At 37.6% G+C, this 18,477-nt stretch overlaps 1 protein-coding gene across 2 annotated transcripts in view; it reads right to left on the reverse strand.

Annotated features, from left to right (window-relative positions):
• Window positions 1-18,477, reverse strand: part of DGKI (diacylglycerol kinase iota) — a 623,490-nt gene that overhangs the window by 443,048 nt on the left and 161,965 nt on the right. For both annotated transcript variants that reach the window (XM_056799742.1, XM_003342025.4), the window contains exon 2: window positions 7,647-7,755. In XM_056799742.1, the coding sequence (XP_056655720.1) occupies window positions 7,647-7,755 (109 nt within the window). The remainder of the gene's footprint in view (window positions 1-7,646; window positions 7,756-18,477) is intronic.

An 18,477-nucleotide genomic window follows, 5' to 3' on the forward strand; every position in this document is an offset into this window, starting at 1 on the left:
CTTAGAATCAGGTAGAGCCACAGTATTGTACTAAGATCTAAGGGAAGAAAAAAAGGAGCAAAAGATGTAATTCTTCCCTTCTAAGAGTTTATAATATAGATGAAGAGAGTGAACAAAAACACCAAATGATTCAATGAAAATCACTATGCTGAATGATGGGGATACAAATGCAAATTCCTGCCCACTGTAAGCTAACATTTTACAAGGCTGTGGGCTGAAGTATGTAATATGTATGTAGATAGATAAATACATGCACATTTAGGAAGGGAGCAAATAAGGACAATTAAGGAGATGGAGAAAAGTCTCCTGAAAAAAGTGAGCAGAGTTAAATCCCAGAAGAAGCAAAGGCTTCTAAGAGGTGGATGGAAGAGAGGAAGACTTACATTCCAGGCATGAGAGAGTCTGTGAAAAGCACAGAAGTCAGGAACAGATACTAAGCTTGAAGATCAGCTTATGGGGAGATGTCATTATAGGCAATGCTATTAAATAAGCCTTGAGCCAGACTGGGAAGGCTTTAAAAGTTAAGCTAACTAGTTCATATTTTATACTAGATATGATAGGGAGGCGATGAAATATCTTAAGAAGCTTAATGCTATAGCCATGCTTTTACTTTAGGAAGATATAAAGGAAAGTCAAGACAAAGAGGTCTAAGAAAATTTAAAGAGGAGTGAAAGGGATTGGGTCAGGCTTCATCAGTCCCTAAGTATTAGGTGTGAAGCTCTGTGCTAAGTGCTAAAGAAGAAAACTACTGAATAAGCAGGTAAATAAAAGGTACATTTGGAATTGATGGAAGGTCTCTCAAGGGGAAAAGGCTATAGCAGATGATGATAGGAGTGGAGGGAATTGGGAAAAAGCTCTTATAAAAGTTGGCATTTGCATTCTTTAATGGAGGAAGGGGCATGTGAGCTAGAGAAAAAAGGGTTTTCATAAAACAACATGAGAAAGAAGTGGCATGACAATCAAAGCCATGGCGCACAGATTCAAGGCGGCCAGATAGTGCAAGAGATCAATTTCCTAGCTAAGAGTCAAGTCTGGCTAGGACACAGATTGCACTAAGAGAAGCAGTGAGGTCTCCACCAACATCCCACTCCTTACCCCAACCCAATCAGAAGCACTAGGTCACAGGCAAAATGCCCTGAAAAGGCCCTTTGTAGAACTCAGAATTTCACTTGCTTTGGCATTCTCCTGATTTCTGGCATATCTTGCTCCTAGTGGACTTGCATCCCAACCCCTGGGCAGTGAAGAAATGTATCTGAGAATGACATATGAGTCATATCTCATAATAGTAGCCTTATAACAGTGAAAATACTTGTCTAGTCAAAAGGTTTTTTTGGTATTGGTTTACCTAATGGAACAATATTCAGTATATCAATATTAGAGTTTAACCAGATATCTGCACAGGACCTGGAAATTAATAATACTTAATAAATTATACATTCATTCATCATATAGAGAAACAGGGTAATGTAATGGAAATAGGACTAGACAGAGTCAAAAGGCAGAGGTTCAAATTCTAGGAATTCATTGGCTCTAACGCTGGGACAAATCATTTGACCTCTCTCCACCACTGTTTGCTTATTTGCAAAATAGAGGCTGTAATCATTATAATACACTTCCTATCTCAGAGCAGTGCTGTGAGACTCAAATGAAATAATATGCATGAAATATTCTGCAATTGCTATTCTTATGGGACTTGGCTTTAATGATCTCAGTAAGTCCTCTTCCTAATGATAGAAGTATTCATGATTCAGCAAGCACAGACACATGGGCTTAGGAACCACAGGTTCATTCTCACATTCTCCCTGCCCTGCAGAGCCTAAGAAATCAGGATTTCCCTTCCATCCTCATTCTGGATTTCCTAAAACAAACTAACAATCCAATTCTATATTCAAGTGTTCAGAGAAGATCACACCCCCAAAATAACCTTTTAGAGACAAATAACTCACATTTATGTAGAACTTTAAAAGAACTGTGTCAAACCCAAATAGAAAGAGGGGCACTGTGTAATGACCCCTGTGTGCTGAATATTGATTTAGAAAGTGATATGTTAATATTATCAATGCTTTATTTTATTTTAACTTATTTTGTTATTTATTTCCAAATTATATTTTAGTCTGGATCTAGTCACGCCTAAAAATATTGACACATTGCTTTTTTTAGTTTCAGAATTGTTTTCTACACAATTAAATTTAAGATTAAATGGTACCAAGTCAGTATTATCCCCTTTTTACAGATGAGAAAGAGGAGGCTCACAGAGCTTCCAAATGTCCTACTGAACTGACAGATCTGGTCAATGTTAAATATAGGACTTGAATCCAGATCTCAGTGACTTTAGGTTTAATTCCCTTTCTACTATTTTGAGTATAGCTTTCTTATGTGTCAAGACAACCTGACAGCATGAAATCTTATACATGTCTCAGTCACACAGTGGACTGGGCTTGGAATCAGATGAGGTTCATATTCATGAGTTCAAATTCAGCCTTAGATATTTACTAGCTGTGTGACCCTGGGTAAGTCAATTAACCTCAATCTGTATTAGTTTTCGAATCTATAAAATGAATTGGAGAAGAAAAAGGCATACTATTCCAGTACCTTTGAAGCCAAGAAAACCCCAAATGGAGTCACAAAGAGGCACAATTGAAAATGACAGAACAACAAAAAATAAATTCTCTATAATTTTTTTAAAATAGCATTACTATTGTCACTTCACTGAGGATGGAAGAATGTCACTTTCCATAGTGCCATAGTATTACATCCCCTAGTGATGAAAACAGCTTCCAGCCCCAATCAAGCTTGTAGTCAGATCATCTGAAGAGACCTCAGAAGTCATCTATCTGATCATTCAGTCTAGACCCTAGTTTTTCAGTTGAGTAAAGTAAGACTCCAAAAGATTAACCAACTTAAAGTCACCAAGTAATAAGTGATAGAGGCATTATTTGAACCCATTGTCCTCTAGGACCAAGTTTGGAAAGTATTTCAAATGTCAAATATCATTTTATTTTCACAATAATCTGTAAGGTTCCTCTTTTTGCAGATTAGAAAACTGCAGAAAAGAGTTTAAAGGACTTGCCCAGCCAGCTATCCAAAGCAAGGATCCAAAGTAAATATCCAAAGCAAGATTCAAACTCTGATCATCTTGATTCCAAGTCTAGTATACTATCTACAATGTCACTTAGACACTTCTGTAGTTCCATGTCCTAACTAAGATCATGACCCTCACTTGTGTTATTTTAGCAAAATTGTGGAAATGTTTCCTGAAGTCAAAGGCATCAGCCATTTCTTCCATTTTCTTGGCATTTTAATTCCAACTCCTATCCAATTAGTTCTTATTATAAGGATCTTCCCAGAAGAGATATTACTGGGATTTGAGTAATTTTAATTCATTCAGGATAAAGTTGGAGGTGCTAGTGTAATACAGGAAGCAGGAGTCATTGATTTTCTATGGATTAGTGTAAACGCCAAAACTGTAAGGATAATTTTTAGTGTTTTGACTTAAAATCAAAGTGGTCGCCATGGGAAATACCCAAATATGAAAATACCCAAGTCATCGGAGATTTATGGAGATTTTAATTAATAAGGAAGAAGGAATTAAGGGAAGGAGGGAGGGAGAGAGAGAGAGAGAGAGAGAGAGAGAGAGAGAGAGAGAGAGAGAGAGAGAGAGAGAGAGAGAGAGAGAGAGAGAGAGAGAGAGAGAGAGTTAATTTAAACTGCTCTGGCTCAGGCTGAGCCAAGCAGTAGAAAAAGGCCTAGGTCAAAATGGCCTAGCCTAATGGGAGAGTGAGTCAGTCTTTATCACTCACCACAAGACTGTCTCCAAGCTGGGTTCTTCCACTCCGAACTGAAATTACTCTCCAAACTGAATTCAATTGACTCCTGACTTTTTACCCCTTCCTTTTAAAGAAATTTTCTCTTTTGTCACCTCCCCCAAATTTTCACATCTACCAATCACAGTAGATGCTTCCAGGACTGCCCATTCTTAGTTTTCACCTTCTTTGGTTTTAACCTTCTCTAGTTAGATTAAATCTTCTGAGTACTTCACACCTCTTTGTTAAGCTTGCCTTTTGTAAGTTACTTGACCTTTTTAGGTACTAATTTAACCTTTACAGGTATTTAACACCTTTTTGAATTAGATCTAAAAATAGACCTAGCTTAAGGTTCTAGATTTACTATAAGGTATAAGTTAGGGACTTTCATTGTTCAATCAGGAGTTTACAACTTTATCTTCCCCTAAGGCTCTGTCTGAATAGGGTGGAGTAATTTTAATATTCACATTAGCTATGTACATTTAGAGACTGGTGAGAGGACCGGAAAGATTATATAAGAATCCATTTCTTAGACTCTAAGATTGTTCTCTGTAGGGATATAGTCTAGGATTTGAAGATTTCACTATCTTGGCCTGGCTTTCCCATTCTCAATCAGGGAAAGTCTTGGGAAGCAGTAGTAGAAACAGTACAAGATCTTGATTTAAATGCCAGATCTACTACTTTCTTCCTATATGACATTGAACAAATCAGTTCATTAGGTCTCAGTTTCTTCATTTATAAAATTAAGCAGTTTGACAAGATGACCATTAAGGTCTCTGTCAGTTCTAAATCAATGCTCCTATACTCCAGAAACAAATAAAAATGCACTTCCTGCAGCATCCACTGTACTTTCAGAAAACAAAATACATACTTGCAAATAACTCTAACCTAAGGGGAAGAGAATAAGCATTTTTAAGCTTCTCTTATGTAATAGACATTGTATATAAATATTATCTCATTTAATGATCACAATGATTCTGGGAAGTGGTGCTATTACTATTATTCCTTCCCACTTTACAGTTGATGAAAATTAGGCAGGCAGAGATTAGATGACTTGTCCAGCATCACAAAGTTAGGAAATATGTGAGGCCAGATTTAAATAAGGATCTTCCTGACTCTAAGTCCAGTGCCCTCCACTATACCACTTAGATGCCTAATGGTCAGAAATAGTTCTTTTCAGGATCCAAATATTCCTAATTTCAACTGACCAACAAACTAATAGGTAGTGTGATGACCTGGAAAGATTATTGAATGGAAGAGGGTGGAGCTCAAGATCTGGTACTTATTGAGACCTTAAAGATTTTAGATCTATAGAGAAATTGTTACTCATGGCATGCAAACCATAGGATAACCTTAATGAACCAAACTGCCACTGTGGAGTCTGGAAGTCATTGCCTACTTGTATCTTGGTAAGCTAACCTAAACATTCACTAATATCTACATGCAGAAAGTTACAGAATTGTGGATTATTAACACTGGGAAAGTCCTCAAAGGTCATCTATTCGAGAGTTGAGCTGACCAGAAGAAAAGGAGAGACTTTGAACTTTGTTTCTTTCTGGGGTTAAGCTAAGAGACCTGGTGGATTTGTGCAGAAGAAGAAAGAAGATTTTGAACTGCTGTTGTCCTCCATCTCCCTAACTGTCTCAGTCACAGCTTGTGACTGGAATAGTTCCTCAAACCTTTCTAAATTTATCCCCATAGTTAAGGGAAATCCTCATCCCTCTTACCTCAGTTTCCCATCCTGTTATACCAATAAACCCCTTGACTGAGAAAAAAAATCAAGTCAGCCTCACAAAGGTCTTTCAGCCAGCTTCAAACCTCTAGGGAGAGAGAGTATGACTTCCAGTCAGAGACAAAGTCCCCTCCCCCCCAGTCAGCTCAAACTGCCACCAACTGGGGACATTCCATTGGAACCCTGGTTCTTGCATCTTGGTCCACAAGTCCTGCAAAACCTCTCTCTCTTCATATCTCTATCATATCCTTTATAGCTTCTTTTTGTGGGATGTCTTCCCCATTAGACTTTAAGCTCCTTCAGGGGCTGCCTCTTTTTCTTAGCACCAAGCACAATGCCAGGTACATAGTATGTGCTTATTAAATGTTTACTGAATTTAATTGAAATTCTCCCCAGTCAAAATGCATGTTATTATGATCTAAGTTTTCATTAGATAACAATCCTGAAATACTGGACAACTACAGGAGGAAGGGCCAACTTCCTACTTGAAAACTCTCAGAAAAAGCCAAGCAGCCTCTGAGCTCTCTTGAGCCTCACTACTGCTAACAACTCCATTAACAAAGAGCAAGCTTTTCTACAACATGCTTTTTCCTTTGCCAGGAACTTTTATAACCAGGGGTAATGCTAAGAGAAAATGCTGACTGTGTATTCCAGGACATCAGAAAAGCACGACTCATAATAGGGAAAGTCTCTGAACCTTAACTAAAATAATGTTATAAGCTCTATCTGGGAACAAAGGGAAGGAAGAAAAGGACTAGGTTAAGGAGGAGAAACTCAATCAGAAAAGGAAAGGTGAGGGGGAAAAGGAGAATCTGAAAGTAGGTCAGTCTAGACTAGAGAGGATTTGTAGAAAGGCATATTCATTCTAGGTCTTAGAAGAAAACTTTCCTGCCTTTCAGTCAACCCTGAGACTAAATCTACAGCAGCCTTTGCAAAAGCTACTTCCCCATTTATTCTCCCCAAAGAAGGAGGGAAGTTTCTGTTGATGAAGAGTCAAGGAGCCATCCCTTCTGAAAATCTCTCATCCCCAAGCCAAATGGGTTAAATCAAGTTTATCTTCAGTACCAGCTGAGTAGAGTTGGCATGATTTCAATTTTGTCTTTTGCCCTCCCCACTCCAAAAACATGTCTCCAATTATTATGTCTCCAATAATGTTACTTAAAATCTCTTTATAGAAGATGGAGTCTTTGTTCACTAAATGATCAGTCAGTCTATCAGTCAACGAGTATCAATGACTGTTTTGCCAGAAGAGAGGACAAAAAAGTGCTAGGGGAAGAGGTGCCCAATAAAAGGAAAATGTAAGCAAAAAAGAAGGGTAAGAACGAGAAAGAACAGTTCACAATTTTGCCCTGGTGAGCACTACTTCTCTTCCACTGGATGGGAACAAATATAAGTTTCACCCAGTGGATTCTGAGCAGCAGCTGCAAACATATGCAAGTCTTCCAAAGAGGCAGCCTACTCTCAGCAAAAAGCACTGGCTCTGTGGTCAGAAGGCTTGTTCAAGTCTTGCCTCTGCCCCTTACTACTTGTGACTCAGGTCAAGACCTTTAGCATCATTAATAGAACAGTTTCCTTTTGAAGAAGAGGAAGGAATCTAGTATGTATTAAGCATCTACTAGGTGTCAGGAACTAGGCTTAGAGATATTATCTCAACTCATCTTTGTAACAATCCTGGAAGATAGGTACTATTATTATCCTTGTTGTTGTGTTAAAGAAATGAAACCCTTCCCAACACTCACTGAACTCTCAGGAGTTCCTAAGTGGCAAAATGGTAGGGAAAGGGTGGGTTCAGATGATCTCTAAGACCCCTTCCAGCACTAAATTCTGTAATGCCATAATGATTTATAAAGTGAAGGCCATGTGAGAGCTTGGAATTATTTTGGTCAGCCTTTTTAAACAGGGCTAAATTTATATAAATGATCTTTTCCAAGGGATTCATTAAGTGAGATAGCATATATAGATCTGAGTCAGGGAACATCAATCACCTTCATTACCACCTGAAAAATATGCAGTGGATACAGGCCAAAGGTATCACAGTCTAGAAAATAGGAGAAGCATTTAATTACGGAGAACTATTTTAATATTTTAAAAAAGTCAAAACCAACACCTACGCTCCAGTCTAGTGTTGCTCTGGGTTCCTTCGCTGGACCATTGGCAATGGGTAGGCTGAGGGAATGCACTGGAGCCAAATGCTGGAGGCCTGACCGAGAGATTGCCTTCCTGCAGCAAGAAGAGAAAACACACAGAGAAAAGAAAATCAGAAGACATTGCATAGTTCATAGGTTCCAGTTGGATGGATGCTGCCACAGGTTTGCTTGTTTTTCTTTGGGGGAGGAGGGTGAAAATCTAGGAAAGGAGATGAATTCAGGAGAAGCATAGGTACACTTCACCTCCAGTTAAGCTGCCTTGGCAGAGTAAATGTCCTAGGAAAAGAAAGACACCTCCCATGTGTCCAGGAATGATTTTGTGAGAAATTGTAAAGGGGTGGGAGGCAGTGGTTACCAAATGGGGTGGGGGAAAGAGTTGGGTGGATGTGAATGTAAGTCATTGAACAGGAATGTAGGAGAGGAATATACAGCTACTTGCATGAAGCTACAAGTTACCAGTCCTAGTGGATCACGATGCTGTGGTTAGCTCTATGGTATTCACAAACATGGAAGCAAGCAAGAAGAAGGGAATGGAAAGAAGATCACAGGATCATAATTTAAAACTGGAATGGACCTCAGAGGCCATCTCATATAGACCCTTTGTTTTACATTTGAAGCTCCCAAAGGTTCAGGTGATTTGCCCAAGATCATATAGGTACTAAGTGTCAGGGCCAGCATTTGAACCCAGGTCCTCTGATTCCAAAGTGAGGTTTGAGAACTGTCCTCCTGCAACTCCACATATGAACAGAAACTCCAAATCTGACTTTAGTTCACTTTAATTTATGCAGAGGGAGCCTCTGCTCCCAGCTTCTATGTAACTCACTCCCTGTGACAATTTGCTACCTCAAGAAATGGCTGATGTTAGAATGCAGACTCCTTTTTGAGACTCTGTCCACAGTATTGGCTGTCTAATCACCTTAATATGAAACGTTTATGCCTTGATAACTCCTGTCTAACTTCCACTGAAGAAGATAAAATAAAGATAAACTAACTTAGTTTCTGGTTTGGTGGCCAGAATCTAAGAGGAGATGGGCAAAAGAAGAGGTAATTCATCAGGATAGAATATGGGACCAAGATAAATTGCCTTTATAAAATGGAGAGAAGATCAATACAAGTCTGTGGTTTAGAAAGTAAACATGACATTTGCTAAGGAAAGAAGGAAGACAGAGAAGAAAGAAAGGGAGGGAACACAAAGGAGAATAAGAAGAAGGGAAAAATGAAAAAGCTGAACCCCATAAGCATCACAAAATGTGTGCAACCCCAAATAAACAGAAGGTTGAAATTCAAGCTAATCTTGAGTACTCAGAAGGATCAGTGTCTAATTTTCAAACTGACAAATTCATTATTAGATTAGCTAATTCACCTTGGAAGATCTAGAAAGCCTGGCCCCAGTATATGGTGGAATATCAACAGTACAAATTAGAGGGAAAGGAGATTGAGAGCAAAGTAATAGGGAGGAGAAGAAAATACTGATCTAGAAGAAAGCAATGAAAATCAATTTCACCTATTTTCCAGTTATAGCAGGGAACAGGGTTAGGGGAATGTGAGGTTAATTCCTCAGATGTGTCAGTAGGCAGAACACTGAGGAGAGCAAGGGAATTCCATTTTTTCAGTGACTACAAATGTGATAGGAAAGAGAAGGGCCTAGTGGCAAGAGGAATATGGGACAGCGTCAGGTGTGAGGCTGTGAGGAGGAGGTAACAGATGGGAATAGTGTAGGAGGGTGGTAGCCGAGAAAAGGGGCCAGCAGTTGCCAAGGGAAAGGGAATAAGAGAAGAAGGCTAGAGGCTCTTAAGAAGATTTTCAAAGAAAAATGCCATAAGAGAAAGGTCTCATTGGCCTCTTTAGAGCCACTCTGTGCCCTCCCCACATGCATATACTCAGCCATGCAAATGAAATTTAATGGAGCAATCCCCAACTAAACAGGCAGTTTACATTAAAGCCAGGTAGGACGCAGAGTGGACAAATTAAGCAGTGGGTCGAACAAAAAGTATTTCTTTAAAGCTTATATGCACCCAGAACTGTGCTCTCAATCTCCTGACAAATACATTATTAGAGTAGATTAGGATTACTTCAGAAGACACAGGAAAGCCTGGCCCCAGTAGAGTGCATATTGACAAGAAAGCCCCCAATGAGCATGAAAAGGAGTGAATGAATGGGAGAAAGATGAAGCATTGATCCAGAAGAACCAAACCCAAAGGGGTTGGGGTCACTGACAACAAACGTAACCTTCTTCACAGTTTTGTCCCTGTGTAACATATCTGGTCATTGTAAAAGTGAAGATGAGAACTCTTATCTTTGACAGCCCTGACAGTTACATCATAACAGGGGTTGGAGGTGTTAATTCCTCAGAATTCACTTCAGGTATCAAGAAGAGCAGAAGAATTATAAAAGATATCAAAGCGGGGACTGAAACTCAAAACTTCTAACAGCAAGAGTAGTGATCCCTACCATGTGGAGACTGATTTTTGCTTTTTAAAACAATTATCCACATAAAGACTGTCCCTTTAAAAACAAAACAAACCTCACTGTGAGAAGATTCACACTAACTTCAGGGAGGACAGGGACAGCATGCTATTGTGGAACCATCATAGCCTTGGCGTTAGAACACCTCAGTTCAGATGACACCTCTGATACTGACATTGAGGCAGTTAGGTGGTACAAGGATAGAGTGATGAGCCTGGCAGCAAGGAAAACCCAAGATCAAATCTGGCCTCAGACACTTCCTTGCTTCAGGACCAGGGCAAGTCACTAAACTTCTGTCTACTCTGTTTCCTCAACTATAAAATGGAGATAACAGTACCCACCTCACAAAGTTGTTGTGAAAATCAAATGACATAATATTTATAAAGCACTTAGCATAGTGCCTAGCATTTAGTAGGCACTATATAAATGCTTACTACACTTACTTCCCCTCCTTCCTATCTGTAGGACCTTTAATAGGACATTTAACCTCTAGGCCTCCATGTCCTCAAATAGAGAACAAAAAGGGAAGAATAGCAAACAAGCTAACATCTAAGAGAAAAGTACGGTACGCACTTCAAGTGCTGAATTTTAGGATATTTGTTCAAATCCTATCCTTGCCATCTACTCCCTCTGACTTTAGGTGGTCATTTCAATTCTCTGTGCCTCAGCTTCCTCATGTATAAAATGAGAAAGTTGGATTGGATAACATCTAGCTTCAACCTAGAAATCAATGATCCTATGAAATCCCTAGCTTGGGGGATTAGAATTTTGAACCCTTGGACTTCATCCCCCAGAAGTCCTTCAGTATTTCACAGAATTCCTCTCCTCTCTCCACCATTGCATGGTCACGTTTATATAACTTTCTGTGGCTTCTCCCTCTTCCTCTTCTTTCTTGAGATCACTGTCGAGCTAGTTAGCTCTTTTTAATTCTATTTTTTATCTTACTAAATCTTATAATACTTGAGTTATTGTATATTAATTTTAATTCTCACAATTCCAGCAATCAATGAACTATGATATGTCTATGCTGTCATTGACCAACACATTTTGGAACTTCTTTTGCAATTTCCTTTACTATATTTTCTAAAATCTTCTTAGATTTTTATGAGAATGGATTCAATTTTTGAAATAGTCATACCATTTGGAGCCATATCTAATGAAAAAGCCCAGCTATCGTTAACACCATTTCGTGGCTGGTCACAAAGGGCAGTACAGGAGCAATAGATGGGCTTTCTTATTGGGGTATGACTGGACTAAGTTCACTGAAAGGCTGTAAGCTTCTACTGGGCTTATTTTATTAGCTTCTTTTTGAGCCACAATAATTTCACTGAGCCTGATTTCTATAATGATCCCAAATAGTTTTGAAATGGATGTGAGACCTTAATGAAGATGATTTCATGATAATATTCATTAGTTCTTCACCCTCAGTAGAGGTAGAAGCATTGACAATAATCATTTCAGTCCCCTCTGGCAGAGGAGGGTTTCTGATGACTGAGCAATAAGAAAAGAAGAATGAAATTTTCTGATCCTCTTCTCACTTCTCTTTTGCCAATGTCTCACCAAGCTGTCCCATTTATCTTTTCTGTTACACCATCAAGTTGGCTGACTTGCATAAACTCTATATAATTATATTGTGCCATGCCATCCATGGCAAGGGGCCACGTCTCCATGGGATCAGAATCTGGAGATATCAGGATTAGTTGTACAGACTTTACTTCAACCTAAATTAGGATGGCTGAACAGACAAAATTAAATATGATGTAACAGCTATATTTTCAGCTTGAGAAAGGCTGATCAAACTCTGATAAAATGGAAAGGAGGGAGATGAAAAAAAGAGAGGAAGTGATTTTTTAGGAATAAAAAGAGGTAGCACAGTATGGTTTAGTTGAAAATGTGCCAAATTTGGAGTCAGAGGAGCTGGGTTCAAATTCTAGCTCTGTTACTTGCTATATAATCTGTGTGACCTTGGGAAACTTATACAACATTCCTCTATTTCAGTCTCTTTACCCAAATAAAAAATTAAATGGCCTGTAAGGTCCAGATTAGCTCTAAAACTATGATTCTGTCATTTTATGAGCATTCAATAAATATCTACTCAGCACCTACTGTGGGTAAGACACTATATCAATCACTGAGGATACAACAAAAACAAATGGGAGAATATGTGTGTGTGTATCTCCACAATATATATATATATATACACAAATAAGTATTGTCAAAGCAGAAAACTGGGTAGAGTGACTGGGCTTTGCCCCAAAGGTACTGACATATGGAAAGTATTGACAATCCTTGCACTTATTTTATAGCACAGAAATAACTGAACCAAGCATCTACTTAGTGAGATTTCATTAAAAAAATAGAATGCCATTTCATTAAAAAATGGCACATATCTTCTCCCATCACAACTTCACCCTGCGTGAGCTCTTCAGTAGTCCACATTTCCCAGGATGCTTTCCCTCCTGTGGCTTCTTTAGCAGTATCCTCCCTAGTAGCCACCTTACAGTATCCTCTATCTCCTCCAAGTTCCAAAGTGGATACTTATTACTCTTAGTATAAAAAGGAGAATGAGAGGAAAGAAGAAGAAGAAAAGGAATAAGAAAAGGAGAAGGAGGAGGAGAATCATTTCAAAATTTATAAATTTTGAATTTATAAATCAAGGTACCCTCAACAAAAATATGGAAAATTTGGAGGAAGAATTTACTAAGGGGGAAGATAATGAATTGTATTCTAGAGAGGTTGAGTTTGAGCTATTAAATGGATGTTCAATTGGGGATATTGGACTGCTTTTAGGTAAGGAGAAATTATAGCTGCATATCCAAATTGAGGAGTCATTTGCAAAGCCATTATATTTGAAATTGTGTAGGTAGATTAGAACACCAAGGAGACAGAGCTAATGATAAAGCCCTTTCAGGAATCATTCTTGCTAAGGGGTCAAGAGATGGATGATAATCCAACAAAGGAAACTGAAAAAGAGTAGTCATACACATAGGACAGCTAGGTGGCACGGTGGATAGAGTACTAGTACAAACTCATCTTCCTGAGTTGAAATCTGGCCTCAGACATTTACATTAGCTGTGTAACCCTGGGCAAGTCACTTAACCCTATTGGCCTTAGTTCCTTCTCTGTAATATGATCTAGAGAAGGAAATCATTTCAGTATCTTTGCCAAGAAAACCCCAAATGCTGTCATGAACAGTCAAACACAACTGAAAAATGACTGAATAACAACAAAAATCATACAGGTGGGTGAAGACTCAAATAAGAGAAGAAACCAAGAGAAGAGTAAGTGTCCAGGAGGAAATAATTGGTCAAAAGTATCAAAAGCTACAGAATTCTGAAGAAAAATCAGAATCAGGAAACTAAACTATAACTCTTTGTAGATATGATGTTATTCTTAAAGAATCACAGAAAATCAGCTAAAAAAACTAGTTGAAATAATTGATAACTTTAGCAAAGCTACAGGATACAAAATAAACCCACATAAATCATCAGTATTTCTATTTTTTCTAGCAAAACTCAGCAGCAAAAGTTAGAAAGAGAAACTCCATTTAAAATCACTCTAGAGAATAATAAACTGGAGGAATTCCATGTGAACTGGAACGACCTCCAGGAATTGATGCAGAGTGAGAGGAGCAGAACCAGGAGAACAGTGTACACAGAGACTGATATACTGTGGTACAATCCAATGTGATGGACTTCTCCATTAGTGGCAATGCAGTGATCCTGAACAACTCGGAAGGATCTACGAGAAAGAACATTCAGAGGAAAAACCATAGGAGTAGAAACACAGAAGAAAAACAACTGCTTGATTACACAGGTCGAGGGGATATGATTGGGGATGTAGACTCTAAATGATCATCCTAATTGCAAACATCAAAAACATGGAAATTGGTTCTGTTCAAGGACACATGTAAAACCCAGTGGAATTGTGCATTGGCTATGGGAAGGGGTGGGAGGAGTAGAGGGAAAGAATATGATTCTTGTAACCAAGGAATAATGTTCTAAATTGATTAAATACAATTTTCAAAAAAATAAAGTAAAAATAAAAATAAATAAAATCACTTTAGACAATATAAAATATTTGGGAATCTATTTGCCAAGACAAATATAGGAATTATATAAACACAATTAAAAAACACTTTTCACACAAATAAGATTAGATGTAAACAATTAGAAAAGCATTAATTGTTCATGAGTAGGCCAAACTAATATAATATAAATAACAATCCTACCTAAATTAATTTATTTATTCAGTGCCATACCAATCAATCTACCAAAAAACTATTTTATAGAACTAGAAAAAATAATAGCAAAATTCATCTGAAAGAACAAAAGGTCAACAATATCAAGGGAATTAATGAAAAAAAAAAGCGAAGGATGGTGGCCTAGCAGTACCAGATCTTAAACTGTACTATAGAACAGTAATCAACAAAACAATCTGTTACTGACTAAGAAATAGAAGGGTGGGTCAATGGAATACACTAAGGGTAAATGACCTCAGCAATGTTTTATAAACCCAAGATCCCACCTTGGGGGATAAGAACTCATTATTTGGCAAAACCTTCTAGGAAAGAATTTATGAGAAAACAAGAGACAGAGAATATGAAAGATGTAAAATTAATCATTTTGATTCTATTAAATTTTAAAAGTTTTGTTCAAACAAAACCAATGAATAGGAAGTTTTCTGGTAAGGTAATCAAAACTATTAATACTCATATGAAAAAATGTCCCAAATCCCTCTTGATTAGAGAAATGCAAATTAAAACAACTCTGAGATACCCCTTACACCTACCAGATCAGCCAATATGACAGTAAAGGAAAATAATCACTATGGGAGGAGATGTGGCAAAATTGAAATACTAGTGCATTGCTGATGGAGTCAAGAATTATTTCAATAATTCTGGAGGGAAATTTGGAAGTATATTCTAAGGGTTATAAAAGAATGCATACTTTTTTATCTGGCACTGTATCCCAAAGAGATAAAAAAAAATAGGAAAAGACCTATTTGTACAAAAATATTTATAGCTGGGCTTTTTGTGGTAGCAAAGAATTGGAAACTAAAGGGATGCTCTGCTGGGGGCCATCAGTCCACGACACCTTGACAGAGTCACACATGGTAGCTGGGGAGACCACAGAGCGGTCCTTGGAGAGATGTGACTGCCCACTCTATCCCCCTTGCATGACTTCTTTCATCAATGCCCCTTACCTATGAATAGACATGATTATTATTCCCCCCAGTCTCAAAAGAAATAATGCAAGAGCAAAACACCTGTATCCCAATTCTCCAAAACATCACCAAAAGATCAGACCCTCAAACCCAATCCCAAAAGACTACTGTGGGCTAACTTTTACTTAGGTACATAATATACAGCAAAATTGCAGCTACAGACCAAGCCCAAAACTTTCTCATGAAGCCAGCACACAAATCAATCATAGAGACCCATACAATACGTACAGGTACAGTAAAGGTACATTAAGCTTCAATATGCCTCAGTGACTCAATTACACAAATCAGTAACTCAAACTCCCTAGTAAGCCACCTGTGATGAAATCATGTATCTTATATTCTGTCTGTAATCACAATACAAAAATATAGAATGTTAATCAAGTGATTTGTTAAAAGTTAATGTATCACTTTTCCAATTATCTCTCTTTGAACATGTGTGTTAGGTATTGTGATCTGCATGCCAAGAAAATGGGTATAAAAATAAATCCCAGGTCTGGGAATGTCAGAGCAGCTGAGATGCAAAGCAATCCCATGGCTGTTATGATTAAGCTGTCTTCCGTTTGTTATTTATTTTATTTTATTTATTTTGAATGATCATTTGCCACCTGTCGGGAACCCTGGAGTTGCAAGTGAGGCTGGACCCTGACCACGGCAATGCCCTTCAATTTGGCTGAACAAAATATAGTTTATGATGGTGATGGAATACTATTGTGCTATGAGGAATAATGAACATGATTTCAGAAAGAACTAGAAAGACCTCCATGAACTGATGCAGAGTGAAATAAGCAGATCCAGGGGAACATTATACACAGTAACTAAAATATTGTGGAAAGATCAAATGTGATAGACTTTGCTACTAATAGCAATATAATGATCCAGGGGGACTTATGAATTCTGAGGGACTTATGAAAAAGAATGCTATCACCTTTAGAGGAAGAACTGGTAGAGTATAAATGAAAATAAAAATATGTTTTACCACTTGTTTATTTGGGTATATGATTTAGGATTTTGGTTTTATGAGATTATTCACTTACAAAAATGAATACTATGAGGGGGCAGCTGGGAAGCTCAGTGGATTGAGAGCCAGGCCTAGAGATGGGAGGTCCTAGGTTCAAATCTGGCCTCAGCCACTTCCTAGCTGTGTGACCCTGGGCAAGTCACTTGACCCCCATTGCCTAGCCCTTACCACTATTCTGCCTTGGAGCCAATACACAGTATTGACTCCAAGATGGAAGGTAAGGGTTTTATTTTTTTTTATTGACAAATATTTATTATGTGCATAAAAAAAGCTTTTAGACAAGGTAAGGTATACTTAAGGATCCTCAACTCACTCAAGGAACTTTTTTCTATGAATGAAGGAAGGAGAGGGCAGCAAATTTCTCAAGAGAAAGGAATAAAGGTAAGAATGCTGGTGGTCTTCAGTGGATGAGAGTAGTTGGAGTGACTGAGTTAGTGTCAAAATGTAGGGAGATGAAAGTCAAGGTAAACAGGTTGAACTTATTCCTTCAAGGTAATGGGGAAACCTCTAAACCTATTGAAGTAGGATTGACAGTAGCAGTAAAGAAAGATCATGGGGAAGAGTAAGAATCAGGCTTCTATTTCTTAAAAGAGGTGGGTTGGAAGGGACAGAAAAGAACTAGAACCAGTGAGCCAAGTTTTGGAGATCAGACAAGTTATTGTAATGAAAATTTCCAAATTTCTACTATAACAAAATATGATGGTTTGGAAGGCAGGTTGTCAGTCATAAAACATCTTCAAAGGCAATGTGAATTGCACCTTGTTGGGGACTTTTAATGTTTATTGTTTATTACTAATAAACATAAAAAGCCCTTCCAAACCTAAAACAAAATATGTAAACACAAAAAAGTGGACTTTATATGAAACCAGGAATGCTAACTTCATACCATTTTCTTTAAGTATAAAATTCTTTACTTTCATTTCAAAATATTTGTCATGCTATTTGAACTTCTCTTCCTTTATGTGAATTTACAATATTGCAATGGCCATTAAGACATCATTATTGCTAAACCCAAAACAGTGTTGAGAGGATTTCTAACACCAACAAAATTAATCCCCATATTGGGATTAGTCACCGTAGTCAAAAAAATATAGGTTTCTTTATCCATTCGAGTCCATCTCTTCTGTCTCAAAACTTGGTTGTCCAGTTTTTTTCATTACTTTCAGCATTATTTCTCTTTACATTGTTGATTTTAATTCTTGATTCTGCTCATTTCACTCAGCATCAGTTCACACTACCAGGATTCTTTCTACATTTCTCTGGATTCCTTTGTTTCTATTCCAAACTTCACACTCAGTTCTGGTCTTTCCATCAAGAATGCCTGAAAATCTTCTACTGAATCAAATGTCCATTTTTTCCCATACAGAATTATACCGAGTTTTGAAGGATAAATTATTCTAGGTTGTAAACCCAGGTCTTTTGCTTCTCTAAATATTGTATTCCAAGATCTCCTCTCATTTACTGTTGAAGCTGCAAAGTCTTGTGTGATCCTAATTGTAACTCCTTGGTATTTGAACTGTTTCATTCTTGATTCTTGCAATATTTTCTCCTTGATATGGGAATTCTGAATCTTAACTATGACATTCCTGGCAGTTTTCATTTGAAGATTTCTTATAGGAGGTGATCTATGGATTCTTTCAATTTTTACTCTTCCTTCTGGTCCTAATAAATCTGGGCAGTTTTCAGTTATGATTTCTTGAAAAATAGCATCTAAGTTTTTTACTAGATCAGTGTTTTCAGGGAGCCCAATAATTTTAATATTATCTCTTCTTGACCAGTTTTCTAAATCAGTTGTTTTTGATACCAGATATCTTACATTTTCTTCTTCCAGTTTTTCAATCTTTTGATTTTGTTCCAATATTTCTTGCTGTCTTGAGGAGTCATTGATTTCTGTTTGATCTATTCTTGCTTCCAAGAACTCTACTTTTTGGGCAAGGCTTTCCACATTCTCTTCTAAGCTATTTAACTTACTTCCAATTCTTTCCTCTAGGACTCGTATTTCACTTTTTATCTCTTCTTTCATTTGTTCTAAGAATTGATGAAATTCTTGTGGAAAATTTATTTTTTCCTTAAAGTCTCTAGTTA

The sequence above is a fragment of the Monodelphis domestica genome, chromosome 5 (genome assembly GCF_027887165.1).
Source record: "Monodelphis domestica isolate mMonDom1 chromosome 5, mMonDom1.pri, whole genome shotgun sequence".
Classification (NCBI taxonomy): domain Eukaryota; kingdom Metazoa; phylum Chordata; class Mammalia; order Didelphimorphia; family Didelphidae; genus Monodelphis; species Monodelphis domestica.